At 49.2% G+C, this 24,943-nt stretch overlaps 2 protein-coding genes and 1 long non-coding RNA gene across 3 annotated transcripts; 1 reads left to right on the top strand and 2 right to left on the bottom strand.

Annotated features, from left to right (window-relative positions):
* Positions 1–6: 6 nt before the first annotated feature.
* Positions 7–4,484, top strand: Mepce (methylphosphate capping enzyme). Its single transcript, XM_015491507.2, is given in 5 exon segments — positions 7–571; positions 574–1,986; positions 3,240–3,458; positions 3,641–3,767; positions 3,884–4,484. Coding segments are annotated over 5 exon segments (2,025 nt in total). The 5' UTR covers positions 7–358; the 3' UTR covers positions 3,937–4,484.
* Positions 4,485–5,195: 711 nt separating this feature from the next.
* On the bottom strand, positions 5,196–6,427 carry Ppp1r35 (protein phosphatase 1 regulatory subunit 35). The gene is made up of 4 exons (XM_015491508.2): positions 6,099–6,427; positions 5,766–6,018; positions 5,549–5,685; positions 5,196–5,450 (listed from the first exon to the last, which is right to left on the bottom strand). The coding sequence occupies exons 1-4, from the start codon at positions 6,324–6,326 to the stop codon at positions 5,277–5,279; spliced, it is 792 nt and encodes a 263-aa protein (XP_015346994.1). The 5' UTR covers positions 6,327–6,427; the 3' UTR covers positions 5,196–5,276.
* Positions 6,428–6,977: 550 nt separating this feature from the next.
* Positions 6,978–16,248, bottom strand: LOC125612393. The gene is made up of 3 exons (XR_007342764.1): positions 15,405–16,248; positions 9,299–9,560; positions 6,978–7,246 (listed from the first exon to the last, which is right to left on the bottom strand). It is a non-coding gene; the product is annotated as an uncharacterized LOC125612393 (long non-coding RNA).
* Between the last annotated feature and the right edge of the window lie 8,695 nt (positions 16,249–24,943).

Here is a 24,943-nt window from a genome sequence, read left to right as displayed (position 1 = left end):
GGTTCGTACTCTGATGCGCGCGCAGCCAGGGCGGTGGCGAAGTGCGCATGCGTGGTTCCGGAGGGAGAGTAACGCGCGCCAGTCGTGCGCGCTCGCGGCCGAGTGGTAGTGGCGGTGGAGAAAGGGGTCGGCGCACGCGCTGTTGATTTCTCGGGTTGTCTGGGTCTCGCGGGCATCTTGTTTTGGTCTCGCGGGCGAGTGGGGAGCGCTTCGGGGGGAGGCGCCTGGGCTCAAGGCGAGCAGAGCAGAGCTGCGCGCGCACTCGGGAAAGGGGGGAAGGTAGTAGGGGCCAGGAAGGGGGGGTTAAGCCCCCTGATCCCCCTCAGTACCCTCGACTGGGACGGCATAAGGGGAGGAAATGATCGAGATGGCGGCGGAGAAGGAGCCGTTTCTGGTGCCGGCCCCGCCGCCGCCGCTCAAAGATGAGTCGGGCGGAGGGGGCGGCCCCGCGGTGCAGCCGCACCGAGAGGCCGCCTCCGGGGAGCTCCGCGGAAGGACGGAGCGCGGGCCTGGACGGAGCGCACACTCAGCAGGGGCCACGGCCAGCCCCCGGGGTGGCCAGGGCAGCAGCACCGAGGGGGCGGCCCCCAGGCGCAATCGCACGGGGAGGCCCCCTTGTCCGATCCCCCAGGGCAAGCGGCTCCCCCGGACGTGGGGGAGGAGCGCCGGGGAGGGGGCGGGACGGAACTGGGCCCCCCTGCCCCTCCACGGCCACGCAATGGCTACCAGCCCCATCGGGCCCCTGGGGGGGGAGGGGGCAAGAGGAGAAATAGCTGTAATGTTGGGGGAGGCGGTGGAGGCTTTAAACACCCGGCCTTCAAGAGGCGCCGGCGGGTGAATTCGGACTGTGACTCTGTGTTACCCTCCAACTTCCTCTTGGGGGGCAATATCTTTGATCCCCTGAACCTGAATAGCCTCCTGGATGAGGAAGTGAGTCGCGCACTCAATGCGGAGACCCCTAAGTCATCCCCACTTCCGGCTAAGGGGCGAGATCCAGTGGAGATCCTCATCCCCAAAGATATCACTGACCCGCTCAGTCTCAATACTTGCACTGATGAGGCCCAAGTAGTTCTCGCTTCGCCACTCAAGACTGGTCGCAAGCGGCATAGGCACCGGGGACAGCACCACCAGCAGCAGCAGGCATCTGGAGGGAACGATAGCCATGCTGTGCTGCCCACAGCCCCCCTCACCCCCTCACTTCACGGGGAGGGCGCCACACAGCAGCAGCGGCACAGGGGCCAGAACCGGGATGCCCCCCAACCCTATGAACTCAACACAGCCATCAACTGCAGGGATGAGGTCGTGTCTCCCCTTCCATCTGCCCTGCAAGGTCCCTCAGGCTCCCTTTCAGCCCCTCCAACTGCCTCAGTTACCTCTGCACCCTCGTCTTCCTCCTCCCGACATCGAAAACGTCGCAGGACTTCCAGCAAGTCGGAGGCAGGGGCTAGGGGTGGAGGCCAGGGTTCCAAGGAAAAGGGCCGAGGGAGTGGGGGAGGTCGTCACCATCACCACCCACTACCTGCAGCAGGCTTCAAAAAGCAACACCGCAAGTTCCAGTATGGAAATTATAGCAAGTACTATGGGTACCGCAATCCTTCCTGTGAGGATGGGCGCCTTCGGGTTTTGAAGCCTGAGTGGTTTCGCGGCCGGGACGTCCTAGATCTGGGCTGCAATGTGGGCCATCTGACCCTGAGCATTGCCTGCAAGTGGGGTCCATCCCGCATGGTGGGGCTGGATATTGATGCCCGGCTCATCCACTCAGCCCGCCAAAATATCCGACACTACCTGTCTGAGGAACTACGGCTCCCACCCCAGACTTCTGAGGGGGACCCAGGGGCAGAAGGTGAGGAAGGGACTGCCACTATTCGGAAAAGGAGCTGTTTCCCAGCCTCACTGACAGCCAGCCGGGGTCCCATTGCTGCACCCCAACTGCCCTTGGATGGAGCGGACACATCTGTCTTCCCCAACAACGTTGTCTTCGTCAGGGTAAGAGGGTCCTGGGGGTCTTGGAATAGGGATGGGATGTTTAAGTGAAGTTAAATGGGAATGTGGCAGCGGAAGGTTATGACCCAGAGGTATTTTCCTGCATCTTACTCCTAAGAACCAGTTCCTCAAGAGATGGGTCTGGATTGGTAAGTGAGACTAATACTAGTGGTCTTCTCTCCCCTCCTATAATGGAAAGCTAGGGTCTCTACCTTGGGGCTTTAACCCTATGGTCATTTCTCATGACTGTTGGAATCTCTTCCCCAACATAAGGGCTTACCCCTGTTGGGCTGTTCAGACAAGACTGTCAGGCCATTCCACCTTCCCTCTAGGGCAGCTATTGCCACTCATTAAAGGACTCACTCCAGATGGAAACTTGTTCTTAAACTTGCTGGGGGAGCATGAGGGTTTTTTCCAAAAGGGAATTTCTTGGAGGAACACTAGCAGTGAGAGACATTTGTAGTTTCTGACCTTTTATAGGGATCTTGTTTGCATCAGCTTCTTTTGTTTCCTTAGATATAGACTTCATTGACAAGTCAGTGGTTGGAAACCCAAGAGATTTGGCTTTAGATCTCCACATTGACCCTAGGTAGTTGGGGGGGGGGGATGGGGAGAACAGACAGAGACATCTTCGCAAGGCAGGGGAGAATACTGAGCCTGGCAGGGCATCTGACCTCTGACTATATACATAGCTCCCCACAAAACAGTACAGTTAGGCCATCTACAGGAATGTTTGCCAACATACTGGGGTAGGTGAGAGGACTTTCTAGGGGATGGTGAGGAGCTTATGTTAGGTTTCCTAGGAGGTATGGCTCTTGATTTGTCTCAGAGCAAGGATAAAACAGGCCTGACATTTTGCCAACCCCAACTTAGGGAAGGACTCATGGGTCTTCTTTTGATACCTGGGCTGGGTCCTCTTGCATATTTGTAGGTGGGAATAAACAGATTCTGGAGAGCAGCTGCAGTTTGACCCCATCTGGGAAGATCTTGTGGATAATGTGCTCAGTTTAAAATTAACCAAGCTTCCTTTCAAGCTTGTTTTTATTTACCACCAGTAGGAAGCAGAGGCAGGAAGATGTAAAGAGAAAATGAGACTGAAAGGAAGACACCATTGGAATGTAGTGTAAGAAGTGTCAGAGGCAAGTGTAACCATAGTGTGAAGAAAATAGGACTTTTCTAAAGTCTGAAGAGCAATTGTGAGGGCCAGTGGTGATTCTTTTCCCTCTGTAGACTTCATCTGCAATTCTTGCCCTCAGGGTAACTATGTGCTGGATCGAGATGAGCTAGTGGAGGCCCAAAAACCTGAGTATGATGTGGTGCTCTGCCTCAGCCTCACCAAGTGGGTGCATCTGAACTGGGGAGACGAGGGACTGAAGCGCATGTTCCGCCGAATCTACCGGCACCTACGCCCAGGGGGCATCCTGGTCCTGGAGCCCCAACCATGGTCATCCTATGGCAAGAGAAAGACTCTTACAGTAAGTTGGGTTTCTGTGGAAATGGGAAATAATCTTGGTTGAGGCAAAAAAAAAAAAAAAGGTCTCAAGGAAGCAGAAAGAGAAAGATTTGAGTGACAGGAGAAGGTCCCTGGGTGAGCACCATTCTTGGCTAGGGGGAGGAGGCAGCAAGCAGAGGTATTATCTCCTGCCTTTCTTCCCAGGAAACAATCTATAAGAACTACTTTCGAATTCAACTGAAGCCAGAACAGTTCAGCTCCTATCTGATGTCCCCAGAGGTGGGCTTCTCCAGCTATGAGCTTGTGGCCACACCCAACAACACCTCCAAAGGTAAGGTTGGTTCTTTGAGTTGGGGGAGGCTGGTCCTGGCTGAAAGGGTGCAGAACCAATGGAGAGTTCTAAGATACTTGCCAACCTGCTTCCTGACTTCATACTCTTCCCCTTAGGCTTCCAGCGTCCTGTGTACCTGTTCCACAAGGCCCGTTCCCCCAGCCACTAAGTGGCCCCTGAACAGAAAGTGCAAAGAGGCTGCCCTTGCTGCTCCTAAGGACCTGGGAAAAGAGGAAAGCATCCCAAGGTTTTTCCTTTCTGACTCCAAAAATAGTTTCCTTTCTTGGATCTGCAAAGAATACTTATTAAGTTGCTGCCCCGGCCTCCTCCCTATACCTCTGGCACCTGAGCAGCAAGCCCAGCTGTGCTGGAGTTACCATCATCTTCTCCACTAGCCTGCTGGGCTGGATGGCTTGGACTGTTTGCTGAACTCTGTTCTCCTAGGGCATGGGAAGTGGGGAATGTCACATCCTCATAACCCTTTCCTCCTGCTTTCTCCCAGGGAGATTCCCGTTTCTCCTCAGCCCTTGCCCCTAGCTGCATTTCAGTGAACCATGAATAGATGGACTGAGGTTTAAGAGGGGGAAGTTTGGCAGGGAGGCACACAGGTACTGTGAAAATCCTTCCTTCTGCTGTCCCCCAGTGGGAGTGGGGGCTGGGTTTGGAATGTGAGAACAGCACAATAAACATAATGTCTAGGGCAGTGGCCCCCCCACACCTGGTATGTGGCTCTTTCTAGCTGGGGAAGGGATGCACCTCCTGTCAAACCAGTTCCTACTGTAGGATCTCAAAGAGAATTTTTTTAATGGTTGGGAAGATTGCTGGGTGCTAATCACATCTACAATTCATTTCACAGAACCCTGGTCACAAAAGGAGTGTGATACAAATTTTGATGTGCAACTTGAGTCTGACTAACCCCAAAAACCGTGCTGAAAAATATTTTTGTGGGAACCTTGGGCAGAAGGCTAATTTTAAAGGTCTTAACAGAGGGCACTTTGGCCAAAGACACTTTTTTTTTTCTTTTTCTGGGGCTTCACACTTAGGCAAAGGCGATTAACATGAAGCTCTTCAGTGGTCTGTCAAGGGTTACTGGCGTCCTGAACATTGATTCAACAAATACTGAAAATTCTGGGGTTAAGTGTAAATAAGATGGGCAAGGCCCTTAAAGATGAAAGCAAGCTTTGCAGATACCTCCAGACAGGTAATGAGGGAAGGCCTCCATAAACTGCAATAGGCCAAGACCCACATGTGTACCTTGTATCTACTCATGGGTAACGTGGAAGTTTTAAAAGCTTGGATCTAATCCCTGATTGGGAACTTTCCTAAAACGACCAAAAACTCACTTCCAGGCAGCTTCCAACATGCACCCCAGGTGGAAGACCCCTGGAGGGGTTTTAGTCCTTTCCTGGCTCCCAAAAAAGAGTTACATTTATTAGCAAAACCACTTTATTCTGAAAAAAATTTTTAACCTACAAAAATATGAACTAGCAATCCAGGGAGCTTTGGGGTCTAAGCTTCCCACCGTCGCAGTGTCCGATGCATGAGGAAGGTGTCCTCTGAAGGGCGGGGCCGGGGCTGAAGCCGTAGAGGGGGCAGTCCGTCCAGGGTCAAGTGCGGAGATTCATAAAACAATGTGCCCGGGTCGCACAGGATGGTCATGTCCGGTCCCGGCCCTGGTGGCTCCTGTTGGAGTCGGGGCCAAAGGAAGGTTACACGCTAGGAGGAAGGAGAATCCGCGAGGGCAGGAGACCCAAGGTAAGTCCACGCCCTGGTCCCTTCACCTTTGGGGGCGGGGCTCGGGCCTGCAGCGGCAGGAGCGCCAATTTCTCCCTGAGTGCAGCGTTGAGAACCTGTTCCTCTGGCACCTGCAAGCTCACCAGGTCCCGGAAGAGCCGCTTGGAGCGCGGCACGTTCAATCCTGATAGCGCAGAGGGGATTGGGGTGAGTGACGCCCCTCACTCAGACTCCCGCGCCCGACCGGCCGCTCGCCCAGCTCACCCTCGGCCACACTGTCCTCCAGGCCGCAGCGGATCTGGAAAGACTTTCTCAGCTGCTCTTCCACGGCCTTCGTGGCATCAAACTGGCCCATGGATGCGGCCCGCGCGGCCTGCAGCTCGAGGCTCAGGGCCATGCTACTCTGCCGCGCGGGCGCCTCCAGCTCCTGCGGCGCCGCGGGCTTGTCGCTAGGTGCAGCAGCCGCGGGCAGCGGCTCGGGCCGGACGGGTGAGGGAGGCGCCAGGTGGAAACGGACCTGGAGCAGAGAGCAGCACCGTGAAGAGACATGATCCTGGTCCGTCGGCGGGATGGGGGCCAGGCTTCCCCCCAGCTCACCTGCCGCCCCTCCGAGCCCCACCCGGCGCTCCGCCGCCCCTTCCGCCGCCCCGGACTGCAGTTCCGCGGCTCGGGGCTCTCGGGCCGCGGGCTCAGACTCAGATCCAGGCCGGGCTCGGGCACTGGAGCTCGGGGTTCCTGGGCGCGTGGTTCTGGGGGTGGTCCGGGGGACTCCACGGCCTCTTCCCCTTCCACGAATTTCAGCTCTGATTCCCCGCAGCCCCTCATTTTAGAGTTGGTGCAGGGTCGCAGGAGCCACTGGGCACAGCTTCGCTTCCTCCTCCTCTTCTCCCCCACCCCTCACAGACGCCGCTGCAGGAAACCGTTAGCCCTTACCCACGAGGGCGGGGACAACACCCACCCACCCCGCCTATTGGCGTTCCTACGGTGTCAGTTCCTTTGCTCCGCCCCCAGCCTCCGGGCGGACTTCCGCCCGCAGAGTCTGGCACCGCCTCTTAGGCCCGGGAGAGAGCCAAAGACCTGGAAGCCCTACGAGTGCTCAGCAGGACCACTTCTTTCGAAAACTCGGATTTGACGATCCAACCTGTGTGGCTCTTCTCCCGGCTTGTGTTGTGGTCCCGAGTGTGTCCGTCCTCTCTTTGGGACGCCAAGAGGGGCAACCTTAACTAAACCGCCCAGTGTCCACGCATCTAGTCCTCCCCCTTCTGTGCCTCCACCGCATCCCCCGGTTCCGTCACCTCGGAACGCAGACCTTTGCTTCCCTGGGCCACTCCACGAGAGTGGAGGCTCTCGTGGGCCCCAGCCCAGGCTCCCGCCAGGCACTTAGCCGTTCTGCAGCGTTTTGTGACTTGGTTTTTCCTTCGAGGGTTACCTGAAATATTGACTGGTATAAAATAGATATCTGCATGCTCTGTACTTTTTTTTAACTTTTGTATTTAACCCGGCTCCACTCTTGTCCAGGCTGGGGAAGACCGGTGGACCGCGGGAGGTTGGAGCGCCGGCCTGCTCCGACGTTCCCTGGTGCAGGTCCCCTCAATTCTGTGAGTCTCCGTTTATTCTTGTGTAAAATGTGTAGATTGGACTCGAGACTCTTGAGGCTTTCCCGGAGGAGACCGATGATCTGTCAATAGGCATGTTTGCGTACAAGCATGTTGAGAGTTTCACATCTTTTATCTTCCCAGGAAATGCTATGGGAAATCAAATAGAAGGGATAGCGTAGCCCACATTTTACACGCACACACGCACTCACACGAAAGAAAGAAAAGGAAATTAAAGGAGGATCTCAATGGTGAAACTAAAGCCTTTCCTGTTGAAGTCAGGACTAAGGTTTACTGGATTGTTAAAGGGAATAGGGCAATCTAAATATTTAAAAAACGTTGCAAGTATAGATTATTTAATTGGGTGACCTGGGAAAAGAAAGACCAGAGTGAAAGGAAAAGAGTCTAAAAGTCTCTGAATATACTTCGTTTAATATATATGAATTTGGAAATATATTTTTACATTATTATTATTATTATTTGAAAATAAATCTCTAAAAATTGAAAGTGAAATGTGTGTCAGATGTCTTTAGAAATGACTTTAAACAGTAATTTGGGGACTGAGAATATAGGTCAGTTGTAGAGTTCATGCAATCTGAATTTAATCTCCAGCATGACCAAAACAGAAAACAAACAAAAAACTAATTTATACATCCCCATCTCCTAGAGAACCAAAGCAACTGACATTTTTTAAACTGCCATAAAATCTTAAACCATTTTTAGTAATCTTGTTGGAAGATATGAAAATATGTAGGATAAAACAATAGTGTCCATTTTGGAATGGACAAACTGGAATTTTGGTGTAGGAGATGCAAAATCAGTGAATGATAATACACAAAATCTGTGCAGTCTTGAATTTAGATAAGAAGTATCTGTATGAATTCATGGTATATTTTGCCTTAATTTTAAATTTATATCCTAATTCTGTTCATTAAAAAAGCCCTCAAAAACAATGACAGATTCAGTGAGCACTCCTGGCCCCCAAAATGTGAATTTGAATTTCACATCACTAAGCATTTGAAAATCTGTGCACAAATGTTCATAGCAGCTTTATTCATAATAGCCAAAAACTGGGAACAACCTACATGTCTTTTAGCAAATAAAGAGTTAAGCTATGGTGTATTCATACAATAGAATAGTAATCAGCCAAAATAGGGAACAAATTATTGACATGAAAAGTGCTGATCCCCAAAAGTGACATGTTGTCTGATTCCATTTATACAGCATTTTAGAAATGATGAAAGTTTGGAAATAGAAAACATTTAGTGACCAAGTAGACGTGGTGCTGGGAGGAGGTGGTTGTGGTGACACAAGGGCAATATCAGGGATCCTTTGGTATTGAGAAGCTCATGGTCTTTGGTGGTAGATCCAGGAACATAGATGATGAAATTCATATACAAACATGAATGAGCACAAAACTGGGAAATGTAAATAAGATTGGTAGATTGTATGGATGTCACTATTCTGATTGTGATAATATAGTTTTGCAAGCTGTTCCCATTGGGTTTGGCAGTGGCAGAGCATTTGCCTAGCAACTGTGAAGCCCTGGGTTCAATCCAGATACCAAAAAAAAAAAGTTAACTAAAAATATAAATTACCATTAGGAAAACTGGAGAAAATATACAAGGGATCTGTCTGTATTATTTCTTAACAATTATATGTGAACCAAAATTTATCTCAATCATGTTCTTATTAAAAATTATGTTGGAGTTAAGAACAATGCTTGAAGATATATAAATGAAAAAAAGATTAGCCAAATGTTGATGATTGCTGAAGCTAGCTAATGGGTATAAGGCATTTCTTTTGTTTGCAGGAATTATTTTGTTATATCAGGATTGAGGATTAAATCTCCAGTTTCCCACATGCAAAGTGAGCACTATACCACTGAGCTACATCAATCCCCAGCACCAAAAAAGAGAGAGAGAAAATTATAAATATGCCCCGGGTGTCCCAGGAACTATTACACACACACACACACACACACACACTAAAAAAGAAGAAAAAAGTTTCCCTGGTCCAAAGAGAGGAAGCCCTGTCAAAGCTCTCACCAACCAGCCCTTCCTCCATTCTCCAGTCTGATGATTTTCTACCTCTGCATTATGTCCCATCCAGGGCATGGTAGGGAGAGGTAAGAGGGAAAGAGAAGATTCCCCAGAAGGAAGTCCTACTTAAGACTTTAGGTTATCTTGGGTTAGAACTCACCAGAGAGAGATGTTCTAGGTCATCTGAGGCTGCTAGAAGACATTCCCAAAACTGGATATGGGTTTGGAGAAGGTGAGTCTGGATGCTAGAAGGGGTAATTCAGCATTATCCCAGGCTTCCTGCTGAACCAGACACTACAGGTGGGCTACGTAAAACAGGAGACTGTCAGGGTCAGAGGTCCTGCCCTGGGTGTGGAGGCCTCCAGTACACAGTGAGCTGTGGTGTGGCTGAGGCTGGTGCAAAGGGCAGATGAGAAGACCTGCTGGGGTAGGGGATGAGGGTGGGAAGAACAAGGATTCCATTCAGGAAGGTGCCTCCAGTAGGGCCAAGACCGGTCAAAGACACCCTCTGCCAACTCTTACCTGCAAACAATGCTCATCTCCTATTTCCTACTCACAAATTGGCTTCTGGCTCTGGGTAGGGGCCAAGGCAGAAACACTTCCATAGGAAAATGTGTCCCTATTACACTGTGAGTGGTCCATCCCCAAACACACACATCCAACTCCAGAGTGCATGTTCCCATCCTACCCAATCACAGGTACCTCAGCCTGAAGCCATCACACCCCACCATACCTACTCCTTTCTCCCAACCCAGAGGAACAGACAGACTGGAATCTAGGGACTGGGATGAACTATAACCACAGGCCAGCACACTGCAGCACAGGCCCCTATAGCAGCAGAATAGGAAGAGGAGGGCCAAGGTGGGACCTGTTAGGTAAGTCTCCAGGGACATAGCATGAGGCCATTCACTGGAATGGAGAGTTGGAGGGAGGGAACTTCATTTGAAAGAAGTTGTCCATGGTCTGGACAGAGTGGAGAAAAAGGAAAATTGGATGAAGCCAGAAAAGAGAAGCAGGTTTTGAGGTTGGGGTGCAGGTGGAGATTATAATGGAGCAGGACTTGGAAAGGCACAGAGCGCTGGAGGGTGTCCTGCACTTGCTAGAGAGGGGATGTCCTTGATATCAACACAGAATAGGTTGATCAATGCCAGTTTTTGTTTGTTCAGTGTTTGTTTTTGGCATTGGGGATTGAACCCAGAGGCACTTTACCACTGAGTCATATCCCTAGCCCTGCTTATTTTTTATTTTGAAGCATGGTCTCACTAAATTGCTGAGGGCCTTACAAAGATGCTAAGGCTAACCTCAAATCTTCAGTCCTCCCAAATTGCTGGGATTACAGGCATGTGCCACTGTGCCAGGCATTTGACACTTATTGGTTGGAGCCTAAAAGAGCCCAAGGAAAGACTGGTCAAAGACCACTGGAGCTATAAGAAAGCAGGCAGAGGCCATGTGAAAGGTGACAGAGTCAAAGGTATAAAAGATGAGGCTATAATCCAAGAAAATGCAGTACTGGGGTAAAGGCTCTTGAGACCATCCCCAGGGAGCCAGCTTGTCATGGTGACAACACCCTACGTGAAGAGGCTTTATATTTAGTCTGTGGAGCATTTTAACCCTTAGAACTCACCAAGTGAGCCAGATACAGTTGAATACAACTATAATCCCAGCTACTCAGGAGGCTGAGGCAAGGGGATTGCAAGTTCAAAGACAGCCTTGGCAATTTAGTGAGACCCTGTCTCAAAATAAAAAGGCCAGGGATGAAGCTCAGTAGTAGAGCACTTGCTTAGCATGTGCGAGGTCCTGGGTTTCATCTCCAGTAACACACACACATACACACACACTCACTCATTCACCAAGTGTCTCGTGAAAGATGTTTTATCATCTCCTTATTTTACAGATGAAGAAAATGACGCTTAGAGAGATTATCTGACTCCCTACCCACTGTAAGGAAGGGGACGCAGGATGTATAACCAGACTGAAGGCCCTAAGCCCAATTCTCTCCATGCAACTATACTGCCTCTCCCAGAAAGTTCAAGAACTTTATGCATCCATCCCCCATGCCCCATTTGGCACTCATGGCTATGAGCATCCTCATCTTGGTTCTCAGAGACTGTTCCCTACTGGTCTGCTCTTTGGATTCAGCCCGATTGACAGGACCAGCCCCAGGACCTTACTGAGCTACAATTGGGAAGTAATGCAGGAGGTGTGTTAAGGAGCATTAGGCAAGTCTGCAATCCCAACAGCAGCCCCAGCTGCATGAAATGTCATCCTTGGAGGATGCTTTCTCACAGATTACCTTCTAGATCTAAGAAAGAGCACCAGAGCATGAGGCCTATTTCCTATACCTACTTATTGTATGAATTTGAACCAATTACTTGGCCTCTTTGTGCCTCTGTTTCCTTATTTGCAAAATGGGAATGATGGGAATGGTAATACCTTAGAGAGATTTGTTTCAAGCAGATGCCTTACATGCAGTAGGTCCCAAAAGATGCAAAGTCTTTTCTTTAATCCTGCTAGTACTCCTGTGATGTGGGTTTCACATTCTTTTCCTTTCTTTCTTTTTTTTTTGTACCAAGGATTGAACCCAATGGCACTTAACCACTGAGCCACATCCCTCAGCTCTTTTTTATATTTTATTTTGAGACACAGTCTCACTGAGTTGTTTAGGGCCTGGCTAAGTTGCTGAGGCTGGCTTTGAACTCGTGATTCTCCTGCCTCAGACTGCTGAGCTTTTGGGATTACAGGCACGCATCACTGCACCCATCTAACATTCATTTTTAAGTGTGAAAGGACAGAAACATGCTAGAAACTTAAGGCAAGATTAGTTATTGCAATCTGGCCCAAATTTTAGCATTGAACTGCCTGGCAGCCAGAGCAGAAGATGAACCTGAGGACTAGTTAATTTATATAACAAAAGGAGACCTGCCAACTCCTCTGGGGAGCCCTGGGCAGGGGTGTCAGGCAGTCCCCCTCCATCTGCCCTCTCTCCTACTCCAGCTCCCAGCTACTGGACAGGATGGCCTGTGGAAAGCCAGGCAGTGGCACAGTAAGAGCGGATGCCACAATGATGTTTTGCATGTGGGAATGGACTCACAACATGACCTGGGGATCCTCACTTTCTCCCCAGGAACCCTCCCTTCCTCATCTGGAAAATGAGGGGAAAGTTTGCTTCAAGTGGTAACCAGGGCCCAGTTGAAGCCTTCATAATGTCAAGTCCTTGCTTTTCAGGAGCTGATGGAGACCATAGGCATGTGCTGTTACCTGGCTGCCCTCCCTCCCTCCTACCCTTGACCCTCTGGCTTTCCTTTCCCCCCAGCAGGTCCTTGGGACATCCTGTCTGGTCCCCATTTCATTGTTTCTGAAGCAGATGAGTGGGGTGTGATAAATAGATGCTGGGGGACAGAAGCTTACAGTCCCTTTGATGGAGGGCTCCAACAGGGGGCTCAGTGCTTCCCACCTTGGGATTCTGCTTCCTTGGGTCTGGCACACACCCCTTTCCAGCCCCTGCCCCAGACTCCAACCCTGCACAGTGGAGAAAGCAAGTAAGGCAGGAAATGTGGCCCCTGTTAAGGAACTCAGAGCCCCATGGAGCAGATGACATGCTTGCCCCCTGCTTACTGACACCTGCTTTTCCAAGTCCTGGGAGAAGAGTGGGTGGCTTGGAGAGGAGCCATGTCTGCCCTCTCAGAGCTCAGGATAAGCTCTAATATCCAAGCCATAACAGGGCCCTCAGGAAAGATGGGGCAAACCCACAGCAGCATGTAGGGAATGAATGTTCCGAGAGGGATGGGTCAGCTCAGCCTGGAGGCTGGGAAATCTTCTGGAAGGAAGCCCTGAAAGGAAGTAGGAGATTAGAGAAGAGAAGTTCACTGTTCTTACCTCTGTGAGTCAACTGGAGACTGCCTACCCATGCCCATCTTGGCCTCGAGCCAGTTTGGGACTGAGTAGGGTGGCTGCCTCCAGACCCTCCTGCCTTCCTCTGGACCTACCCTGCTGATGAGGCCCCAAGCCCTGGCCTTGACTCACTGTGACTTTCTGCTGTTTCCTGGCAACATCCTTCCTGACCAACGAGCATCCCCAGGCTAGAATTCAGAAGACCTAGATGGAGTGTTGAGCTATTTGTTATAGCAGTCACTGGAAACTAATGCAGCTGGGGGAAGGCCTGGGCAGCATCTCACGCTCAGATCACCCAGGGTCTCCTTCAGCTTCACCTTAGCAACAACCCTATCTGAGGGGCTGGAGTCAGGTCCTGAAGCTCCACAGAGGCAAGGATTTGGTCTTGAAGGGCTACATCCTCCTGAGAGGCTCTTTCCAGTCTCCAGGGAGTCACCAAGGAAAATTGTCAGAGGCAGGAGGAGAAAGGGTGGGCCACATGAAATAGGTGGAGTGTTGGAGGCCCTGAGGAAGAAACCTGGCATGGGGGTCATGGAGGAGTACCTCTAATGTGCATGCAGGGCACCTCTAATGTGGGGAAGTGGGATGGGCAGCCATGTCCCCATGGAGGTCAGGGGTGGTTAGGGGAGTACTATGAAGTGGAGAAATTGATGGGGAGGGTCTTTGTCCACCCATGCTAATGGCCTCAGACATCTTAAGATAGAGAGAAGACCACATAGCTGGTCACCAATCATGATTGGCAGGTATCAGGTTGCCATGGCAACCAGGAAGTGGGCTCAAGAAACTGAGGCCTTAGATACCAAGTTTGGAAAGACAAGCCTCCCAGATTGCTGGCAGGGCCTGAGGAATCAGAGCCCACCCCCTACCCAAAAGTTACTCCCTCATACACACCTTGCCAGTCCTTTGACCTGGGAAAACCCCAAAATGCTGCCCCCTGTACATTTTCTGTGAGCATCCCAGGCTGAGGAAAGTCTAGCAGGGAGCAGGGAAGGGCCTGTTATCCTGAAAACAAAGAGCTAAGCCAGGGGGGTGAGGCTCGGTTGGTTCTGGGCTGGAGGGATGTTACACTGGGATCTGGGTCTCCTGGCAGGAAGTGACCTTGGTGGGGAAAATACCTCATCAATGAAGCAGATGAGGTGGGATTGAAGACACTGCACTGCTTGTTTGCACAGAGACCACATCTGCAGTCTCAGATCAAAGTCTGCTCCCCGGGACAGAGAAAGAAGTAGGAGGGACTTGTATCCAACAGAGGACTGGGCCGGGGCAGAAGTCAAAGGCCTAGATTCTGCTCCAGTGACACCATCTCCCTCCTCTGTGAGCCTCAGTCTCCTCTTCTGGATGAGGGCAGGGGAGTTGCACTAGTTCATCTCGAGTGGCTTCTGCCCCAGACAGTTTAGAGAACCAACCACCCCACACACACCACACATCAATCCTTTGCCACCACCCAGAAGCCGGTCCCTACCCCCTGGCATCTCCTGCCTCCACCAATCCCTCCCCCCGACTTTTTCTTTTTTGTCCTGCCCTGGACTTCAGCATCCTCCCTCCCACTGGCCAAGGCAGCTTCTCATCCTCCCCTCACCAGCGTCTCTCAACCAGAACAGATCAGGATAACTGGGTAGAGCACACCCAAGACAGCCAGATCCACCAGGCCCTGCAGGAAGCAGCAGGCCTCCTGATGCAGCTTAAAAATAGCAGGCTTGAGGATCAAGGATGCTGGAGATCAGCTGCTCACTGGCAGGAGAGAAAATCCTAGAAGCAGGAACATAGGAGCAGAGAGAGCTGAAGGGGAAGAGCAGGTCCAGCCCCTGCCAGAAGTTCTGTGTTTGGGGAGCATCCTGAGTGGGGGCGGAGCTGAGTCAGGACAGGCAAGACAGAACACATGAGGGCACAGAGGAAGCCAGGGAGCCTCAGCATTCCCAAGAGCTCTACCATGGCTGGAGAGAAGCTGGGGCATTGGGCACAAAGGCAAGGGCTCCTCAAGGGCATCAACTTCTCTTTCTCCACCAGGGGGTCCCAGCCCAGATATTCCCACTCCCCTGCTTCACTTCCGGAAGACCAGTTCTCTGTATCCTCCTCCTGTCCTGAACCCAGGTCAGCTTCTACCACCGTACTGCCAGCATCATCTCTGCCCTACTGCATTCTGGAACCATCCACAAGTGAGCCTCATGCTCGGAATCCAGATTCTTCTTTTCCAGATCCACTTCCCTCCCCAAAACCTTTAAGGTGCCCCTTGTAGTCCTTCAACCAGGAGGGTGCCTTCCCTCAGCCTTTGTAGTATCAGCTTGAAGGACCAACAAGTCACAGTCTCCCCTATGTGGTTTGGCTCACCTGTGCACCCTAAGAATCCCACAAGGAAATTGTTCTGTCACTCTTACCTGGGATGGGGACAAAGGTGTGCACACCTACAGGTAACCACATACTCATTGACAGGTAGAGGCTCCGTGGAAGGACAGTGTCACAAGGTATCACAGGGCACCATCACCTCTCCAGAGGAAATCAGATCCCCTGAGCCAAACTTCATGAAGGTCTCCTTGACCCCTGGAGAAAGCCAGGAACAGTGTGGAATCAGGCCACCAGACTGCCAGGGAGAGGAGGAAGAAGTGTGGGAAAACGGCTGCAGGGTCAGTGAGGTGGCCCAGAAGGTTATTTGAACAAATTAGAAAAAAATATGCTCCTTCCTCAAAGCCCTTTACTGACATCTGATGGAAAATTGCCCTAATGGTGCTACATCTTGAAGTTGTACAGTGCACAACCTGCACAGTGACAAGGGGCGGGCCTGAAGGAGTAGGGGGCTGTGAAACAGAGAAAAGGATGGAGAGAACCACAAGGGGCTGGGGAAAGCAGGGGTCGGTGACAAGGGCTTGAGTCCTGGCAGACCTGTGCCCTGTCGGTATCACTGTGGGGCTTTGGGAAAGTTACTGAACCTCTCTGAGCCACAGACTACAGATGTGAAAAACGAAGGTGATGGAAATGCAACCTTGATGACCTGCCCTTAGTTCTAAATGAGATGATGTATGTCCCCTGATGATGGTGGTGACAAGAGGGAGGGAAAGAGGTAGAGGCAGGCTGTCCCCTCCCAGGGGGATAGGGTTCCACTAGCTTGTTAAGAAGTTGTTTTAGGGGCTGTAGCTCAGTGGCAAAACACTTGCCTAGCATGTGTGAGGCACTGGGTTCAATCCTCAGCACCACATAAAAATTAACAAATAAAATAAATGCATTCTGTCCATCTACAACTACAAATTTTTTTTTTTAAAGTTGTTTTAAACAGAAATTAACTGTTCTGAAGAGCCAGGGTCACCAATGGCCCATTTCCCTGCTCAGAAGACCCAACATTCTATGCTTCAGGGTCCAGGACAGGGGCTCCTCCATCGACTAGTGTCTCTGGGCTGTGACACTAGCTGCAGGACCGGTGGTCAGAGGACTCAGAGGGCCCACACAGGGATGCCTCCCTGTATCTGGACAAGGTCCCCGTCTTGTACTTTCTCCGTGGTTCCCAAAGGCCAAAGCCACTTCCCCAATGAGGGGCCAAGGTTGGCGCAGCAGAAACCGGCAGCGCGCACCGCAGCGCCACCTGGAGCTTAGGACCGCGAGGTGACTGTCGTCTAGGCGCCCTAGCTCGGGCCTGCAGGCGGTCCTACGGCTCCTCCCCGCCTGGGTCCCGCAGCACTGGAGGCTCCCTGGCCAGGCCTCTCCACCTTCTTCCGCAGGCGCGGAGAGTGGGCGGACCAGACCGAGGGCGGAGTCTCTCCGAACCCCGCCCCCAGAGGCCTCTCCCCTTCTGACTGCGTGTTTGGGCCCTGCTAGGGGCCTGACGTCAGGGCCTGGGCAGGGGTCCAGGTTGCGAGCTCGTTTCATTTTGTACCCCATCTTCCTCTTCCCCAGTGACTTCCGCAGGGGAGTTAGAGGATCCGCCTCCTCTCTCCAGCTTTATATCCGCTCCTGCAAGGGGCACCCTCAAGTCCCCAAACCTCAGCCTTCAAGGCCCAAGGGGGTCTTCCCGACCATCTCCCAGGTCAGCTTCTGAGGCAGCCCCTCCCTCCCCTATCAAACTCACCTTTGGTTAAAATATAGATTTCTGCACCCCATCTGGATTTTAGGCCAAGGATCAGTATTTTTAACAAGCTCCTGTGGGGTTAAGATTTGTTCTGGGCTTCAGAATCCTGACAGTCCACATTCCCATTCAGTGTGGCAGTGGTTTGCGAACGTCAGAGGGCTTGTTAAAACAGATTGCTTGGCCCCACCCCAGAGGTTCAATTCAGTAGATCATGGGTGCAGGACCTGAGACTTGGCATTTCCACTGGTCTCCAGGGGATGCTTTTGCTGCCAGTCCCAGAGCACAGTTTAAAGATCCACTGTAATAATACATTTAGGAGAAGACCTATTCACTTGTGTGCCAGTTCATACTGGTACTGGGCCCTGAGGAAGGTACGTGTCATTTCGTACAATGGTGTGAAACAAATTCTCTGTTTCCTACATAAGGAAGCCAAATTCACACAGGTTAATTCACTCATTCAAGGTCCCACAGCCAGGAAGAGCAGAATTTAACTCATGGGTTGCTGAGCCCAGAGGTTGGGTTGGCTCCAATTCATGTGACTGCTAGTTTTCTTGTCTCTAGAAGTCAACTAAGCATTCTGTAAAGCCTGGACAGGATTTTGAAACCCTCTCCTTCACTCCCATGTGCTCAGAAGAATTTGCTGGATGCTATGTTTTCTGCCCAAAAAGCTCACGAAGAAAGGACAGGGAAGCCAATACCTCAAGTGGGCCTGACTCGTTTTCCTTGCTCCCACTCCTCTCCTTAAGGGATGCACGTCAAATGGAAAGTCCCCTGACTTCTCTGATTGGCTCCAGGAAGAGTTTCCAGGATAGAGAACCAGACCCAGGAGAAAGAGGAACACGGCAACACAGGCAGGCAACCCACCAGGTCCTGAGGAAAGAAAGGGAAGGTGGTACCGCACAGGGTCCCCAGGCTCCTATCACTACTGCCCAGACAGACCTCAGGGTGGCAGCCCAAACTTGGAGACAGGGACAGACACAAGGCCACAACTGTGGATAGGGTGGAGAGCTGGGCAGCAAGCCCCAACAGTGGGGGTGAGGAAAATATCAAATACCCTATCTAGACAGGGCTGAGGGAGGAGGTGACCCAGATCCTCCTTCCACCCACTGCAGCAGACCCCGACCTAGGCTTTTCTTCTGTCACACCCCAGCTGCCACCTCTGTGCTGTGAGCTTGAGGCAGGGGGTCAGCAGTCCTTCTGGACAGCTCTGTTCTCTACGTTTTCGTCACAGCTCCCAACTTTCACATCACCCAGCTGGCTCTTGGGTCTTGAAGTTCCTCTTGGGGAAAGGGGACAGCCAGGGTCAGAGGTGGGGTCTCAAAGGGAGGGGGATCTGAGTCCTGAAGTCCATGGTGAACTCATTGGGTGGGGAGAGCAGGACCAAGTAGTCAATACCCATTGGAATGTTCCATGTTCCAAACATTTATTGAGTACTTACTGCATGCCAGGCATGCTTAGTAAGTGCTGTGCTGCAGTAAACAAAGCCCAAGGGATGGGGGCTGAGCTGGAACTCACAGGAGGTGAGTTCTCCACTGATATTTAGAAAGATCAGAACAACTTTCAAAACAGAATAATCAGGGACTGGGGATGTGGCTCAATGGCTCAGTGGTAGAAAGCGTGCTTAGCACATGCAAGGCCCTGATTTCGATCCCCAGGGTGAGGGTGGGAGTGGTGGGGGTTTGGGGGGCGGACACCAGACCAGAAAAGTCGATATTTGCAGAGGGCCAGGAGAAAGAAGAAACTAAGTGAAATGAGCCAAGCCCAGATGTGAGGACATTTCCAATGATGAGGCTGGGCAGGTAGGCTGGGCCAGCCGCCAGGAGCTGAGGTGAGGAGTTTGGATTTCATCCTAAATGCTACAGGATGCACTAAAAAGATCTTACATGGAGAGATGACCTGCTCCCAGTTATACCACAAAGACCTCTCTAATCTCATAAGAATCTTAAAAATATATCTGTTGGCAAATAAATAAAAAAAATAACATCAAATAACAGCCAAAGCCTTTTTTGAAAAGAATAAAGTAGGAGGAACAACTCTACACGATGTTGAGGCTTAGTATCATAATCAAGTCAGTGTGGTATTGGCAAAGGATAGATACACAGATCAAGGGAACAGATTAGAGAACCCAGAAATAGTTCCTCACAAACATGTCCAACTGATTTTTTTTTCTTCTTTTTGTACCAGGCATTGAACCCAGGGGCGCTTAACCACTGAGACACACCCCTAGTCCTTTTTATTTTTATTTTGAGACAGGGCCTTGCTAAGTTGCTGAGGCTGGCTTTGAACTTGTGATCCTCCTGCCTCAGCCTTCTGAGCCACTGGGATTACAGATGTGTACCACCATGCTAGGCCCAACTGATTATTGACAAAGATGCAAAAACAATTCAATGGAGAAATACTGCCTTTGTACCAAGGCAGTATTAATCCATAATTAAAAAGGAAAAGGAGGAGGAGAACCTTGTTCCAAACTCATACCTTATACAAAAATTAACTCAAAATGGACCACAAACTCAAATGTAAAATATAGGAATATAAAACCTAGACAAGCCAGGCACTGTGGTGCATGCTTGTAATCCCAGTGGCTTGGCAGGCTAAGGTAGTAGAAGTTCAAAGCCAGCCTCAGCAACTTAGCAAGGCCTTAAGCAACTTAGCAAAACCCTGATTCTAAATAAAACATAAAAAGGGCTGGGGATGTGGCTTAATGGTTAAACACCCCTGGGTTCAATCCCCAGGTACCAAAAAATATTTTAAAACATAGACAAAAACAGGAGAAAATTATCAGGACCTAGGGATGGGAAGAGTCCTTAGACTTGAAACCAAAGGCACAATCCATAAAAAGAAAAATTGATTAATTGGACCTCATCAAAATTAAAAATGTGTGCCCTATAAAAGATTATGCTAAGAGACAGCTACTGACTGGGAAAATATATGCTCAAACAATAAATTCAACAAAGTATATATCTAGGATATATATATTTTTTTAATTTTAATATTTATTTTTTAGTTATCGGCGGACACAACATCTTTGTATGTGGTGCTGAGGATCGAACCCGGGCGGCACGCATGCCAGGTAAGCGCGCTACCGCTTGAGCCACATCCCAGCCCCTAGGATATATTTTTAAAACTGTCAAAAATTTAAAAAAGACAGTCCAATTTGAAATTGGTTAACATGTGAATGGGCATTTCATCCCAGAAGATATAAAGGTGGCAGATTATTTGAACATATATGAAAAGTTGCCCAATCGCATCAGCCACAAGGAAATTACAAATTAAAGCTAGAATGAACAATTCAGGCATACTTCTCAGAATGACCAAAATATGAAATAGTGATAACAACCTAATGCTGCCAAGGATGCAGAGAAACTGCACAACTCATACATGCTGGTGGCCATGTGAAGGGCACAGCCACTCTGGAAAAGAGTAGGCAGTTTCTTACAAAACAAAACATGCGCTTACTGCACAATCCAGCAATCTCTCTCTTGTGCATGAAATGGAAACTTACATTCACGCAAAACTCTTTATACAAGTGTTTATAGAAGCTTTATTTATAAAAACCCCCAAACTGGAACAAACCCATGTGTCCTTTAATGGGCAAATGGTTAAACAAAGTGATCTGTCTACATCATGGAATACTACTCATCAATAAAAAGAAACAAACTCTTGACAGATTAATGATTTGGACAAATCTCAAGGGAATTATGTTGTGTGAAAGAAAGTCAATTCCAGCAGGACTCAGTGGTGCACAACTGTAATACCTGTGACTTGGGAGAGAGTGAGGCAGGAGGAGTGCAAGTTCAAGACCAGCCTCAGCAATTTAGTGAGACTCTGCCTTAAAAAAAAAAAAGATGAAAAGGGCTGGGATGTATCTCAGCAGTAAAACACCTCCAGGTTAAATCCCTAGTACCAAAAAAAGGGGCAGGGAGCAGGGAGGAAGGAAGCCAGGCAGGCAGGCAATCCTAAAAGGGTACATACTGTAGGGTTCCATGTGTATAACATCCTTGAAATGACAAAATTGTAGTTGCTGAAAGTTAGGGAGTGGGGAGGAGGGCAGGTGGACATGGCTATAAAAGGATAGCAGGAGATATCCTTGCAGTGGAACTTTTCTGTATCTTGACTGCTGGTCGTACAGGGATTACATGTCATAAAATGTCATGGAACTAAATAGACAAACATAAATAAATACATGCAAAACTGGTGAACTCTGAATAAGGTCCATGAATTGTACACAGGTCCATTTCCTGGTGGTGATATGTGCTAAAGTTACATGATAAATTACTATTGGGAAAAACTGGATGAAGGGAATATAGGATTTATGACAACTGAATGCAAATCCACATTATTTAAAAAAAAAAAAAAAAGTTAGGGCTGGGAGTGTATTTCAGTGGTAGAACATTTGCTCAGCATGCAGGAGGCCCTGGGTTTAGTCCCCAGCACCACTAAATAAGTAAATAAATACATAAAAAGTTAAAAACAAAACAGAACTATTAAAATATTTGCAACTTGGGACTGGGGGTGTACACGCTCAGTGATAGAACCTACAATTAGCAGGCACAAAGGCCTGAGTTTAATCCCCAGCGCCAAAAAAATATATGTCTCTGATATACATACATAAACATTTTTTACAAATATATGATACATATGAAATATCTATATTATGTATAATGTATATCTTATACACCTATAAACGTAAATTATTTACATATATATATGATAATGTAATATATAATTTTTTGTGGTACTGAGAATTGAACCCAGGGGTGCTCTATCACTGAGCCACATTCCCAGCCCTTTTTTTAAAATATTTTTTTAGATGTTGATAGACCTTTATTTTATTCATTTATTTATATGTGGTGCTGAGAATCAAACCCAGTACCTCACACATACTAGGCAAGTGCTCTACCACTGAGCCACAACCCCAGCCCATTCCCATCACTTTTTTATCTTAATTTTGAGATGGGGTCTTGCTAAGCTGACCTCCAGACTGGCCTTAAACTTATGATCCTCAGCATCCTGAGTCACTTGGATTATAGGAGTGTGCCTCAGCACCTGGTTGAAGTGCATAATATTATGAAATATCTGTATCATATATATCAAATACATACGCATTTTGACATAATTCTATACATAAAGATAAATATATTTCAGATAGATTATTTGCAGCTCGTATCAAAAAAGGATTAATGTTGCGGATGTATAAAGAACTTCATCAATAGGAATAAGAATAAAAATAAACATGTATATAGCATGCATGTGGCAGGCACTGTTTTAAGTTTCCTGTACGTTAGTTCAGCGAATCTTCACCAGGATCCATTTTCCAGGTAAACAACTGAGACACAAGAGGTTCAGTACCATGCCCCAAGGCCATATTGCTAGTAAGTGTTGAACCAAACCCCGGCTGTTTGGCAGATGACTGCTTTGTCTTTAAACTCTGCATTGAACTCTTCCACTCCGTGGGTCTCTAGAACTAGAGACCCACAATAACAAAAAAATAGTCAGAACATTTAAACAATAAAGGAAAGACAACTGCCTCTTAAACTTGAGGAGACAGAAACGAAATGGTGATCCAGCACCCCTGCTCCCTGGAGACCAGCCCTGTTACAGCCCCACCTGTCCCACAGTGGGTAAGTCAGCTGCTGCCACACCCCACTGGGCCAGCTAGGCAGCCTCCTCCTTCCATGCAGAAGACCAAGCTTCGCCTTCCCCAGTCTGCCTCTCTGCAGCTGCCGGCCCCAGGAGGCACTGTGTGGAAAAGGAAGCAGGCAGAAGTTCATGCCTGGGCTTTAGCAGGGAGACAGCCATGAGCATGCCAGGTGAGGGGGCAGACAGCTGTGGGGCAGGCAGGCACAGCTCCTGAAACTAAGAGTTTTGACAAGGGAAGAGGAGATCCGCTTCCTTAGTGCACCGCCCCTTGGAGGTCTTCCAGGTGTCTGCCCAGCACTCCATGCTGGGCAAGAGTCAGGCAGCACCAGGAGGACCAGATCCAGAGCCTTGAACCAGGGCTGGGCCACCAGAAACACCTGCTCCCAGAAAGCTCCAGCTCCCTGAGCTACCCAATGCCCATAACCACAAGTCCTTGTAGATGTGGGCATATCTGGTGGAGGGAGCCACGCAGGAGTAGGAAGGGAGCCCAGCTTCCTGGGTTCCCCATGAGAATTCTACAGACTAACAGCTCATGGGACAGGTGACTTTTCTCAGATGCCTACTGGGTGGAGAATATCAGCTCTGCCATACTATTTTCTAATTTCAGTCCTAACATTCCTGAAAGAAAAACGGGAACTATTTAAAATACAGAAAATATAATAATAAAATATAAAATATAGATACGCAGGGGCACATGCATCTGTGAACAGCCAGCTTTGAGTATATCCTGTCTAGGTGTCGGAGAGTTACGCCCAGACCGAGGGCTTAGCCTGGGCGTTGACCTGGGACAATGGAGAGTCCCCTGCCTGAGTCCAGCCCATGGTGGGGCTCAGTCAGGGCTGCCTCTCCCCACCCAGGGCTCAAATATTAAACTGGATAAGACTGAAAGGGAGGAAGGGCTATGACTAGAAAGATCTGGTGTCCTGGACTTGCACTTGGTCTCTGGGTGGGGGAAGAGGAACTGTACAAAGGCTTAAACAGAGAATGTTTTACTTGGGTCAAGACACGACTCATTTTTGCTGGGCGCGGTGGTGCACGCCTGTAATCTCAGTGGCTTAGAAGGCAGAGGCAGGAGGATCACGAGCTCAAAGCCGGCCTCAGCAATGGCAAGGTGCTAAGCAACTCAGTGAGCCCCTGTCTCTAAATAAAATAGAAAATAAGGCTGGGGATGTGGCTTAGTGGTTAAGTGCCCCTGAGTTCAATCCCCAGTACTACCCCACCAAAAAAAAAAAAAAAAGATCTGACTCACTTTGGATTATGAGGAACAGGGTGGAGGGGAATTAAAAAGACCATGTGTCCCCAAATTCTGAGGCCTATGCAGTGGAAAACAGAAAGCGCAACCCCAGAACCAGAGCCTTGGAAGACACAGGGAGCATAGCCATTAGTTGATTCAACCCACCACTCTCTTTGAAGAGCCTTAACCACCGGGAAGGACAGCGACTCTCATCATGTGACAAAGCAGTGGCAATATTGAGACCAAGACCAAGGTTTCTCACCTCTCTGACAAGTGTTCTTCCTATTGCTTCCTGCACTTGACATTCTTGATCTCTTCCAGAATGGTGTTCCCTCCACGAGACAGCTGGTTGGAGCAGGCTTCCCACACACTACTTGAAGATTTACTTTCTGTGAAGGTTCATTCAGCCCTATCTTAGGCCTTAGGGATGGTCATCATCAACCACATATTATGAAAACCATTATTCTAATAGCAACAGCTAACATTTAGGGAGCCCTTAGGTGGTATCTCCTCTGACCCTCATGGTAATCTATGATACTGGTACTGCTACTATCCCTGTTTTACAGATGAGGAAACTGAGGCTAAGAAAAGTTAACCAATTCACCAAAGGTTACAAGTCCAGGAAGCGTTACTATAAACCACTTCCTGTGCTCTCTACTACTGTTTCACTGCCATCTCCCAAATATATTCATTGTCAGCCTAAATTTAAAACAGAGAGAGATCCTCCAAAGAATGCTGATATTTATTTGGGAAGAGCAGAGCACTACAATGGGAATATGCATGCTGTAGTAAACTGTAGGTATAGTCAAAGGGGTTGAGGCAAGGAGAAATTTTTAAAGACAAAAATGAAGAAGATTGCATCAGATATTTTGAAACAGTAGTCCTTGTCCACGATGATTAATAGCAAGAATGGCGTCCATCTGAGGTTGAACAGTTTCTGGGCAGATGTCCTTGTAGAAGTACCTTTTTTTTTTTTTTTTGTTTTT

The sequence above is a fragment of the Marmota marmota genome, unplaced genomic scaffold, assembly GCF_001458135.2.
Source record: "Marmota marmota marmota unplaced genomic scaffold, marMar, whole genome shotgun sequence".
In the NCBI taxonomy this organism is placed as follows: domain Eukaryota; kingdom Metazoa; phylum Chordata; class Mammalia; order Rodentia; family Sciuridae; genus Marmota; species Marmota marmota.
Note: the sequence above shows the minus strand (reverse complement) of the source record. Positions and strands in the feature narration are given on the sequence as shown.

What these genes read in the sequence shown, in the direction of transcription:
- Ppp1r35 (XM_015491508.2), bottom strand. Translation starts at nt 6,326, where the DNA reads ATGAGGGGCTGCGGGGAATCAGAGCTGAAATTCGTGGAAGGGGAAGAG. An exon ending in GGGGCTCGGAGGGGCGGCAG is followed by an intron (nt 6,019 to 6,098) that starts GTGAGCTGGGGG and finishes TCTCTGCTCCAG; the next exon opens with GTCCGTTTCCACCTGGCGCC. An exon ending in CCCGAGCCCCGCCCCCAAAG is followed by an intron (nt 5,451 to 5,548) that starts GTGAAGGGACCA and finishes CGACTCCAACAG; the next exon opens with GAGCCACCAGGGCCGGGACC.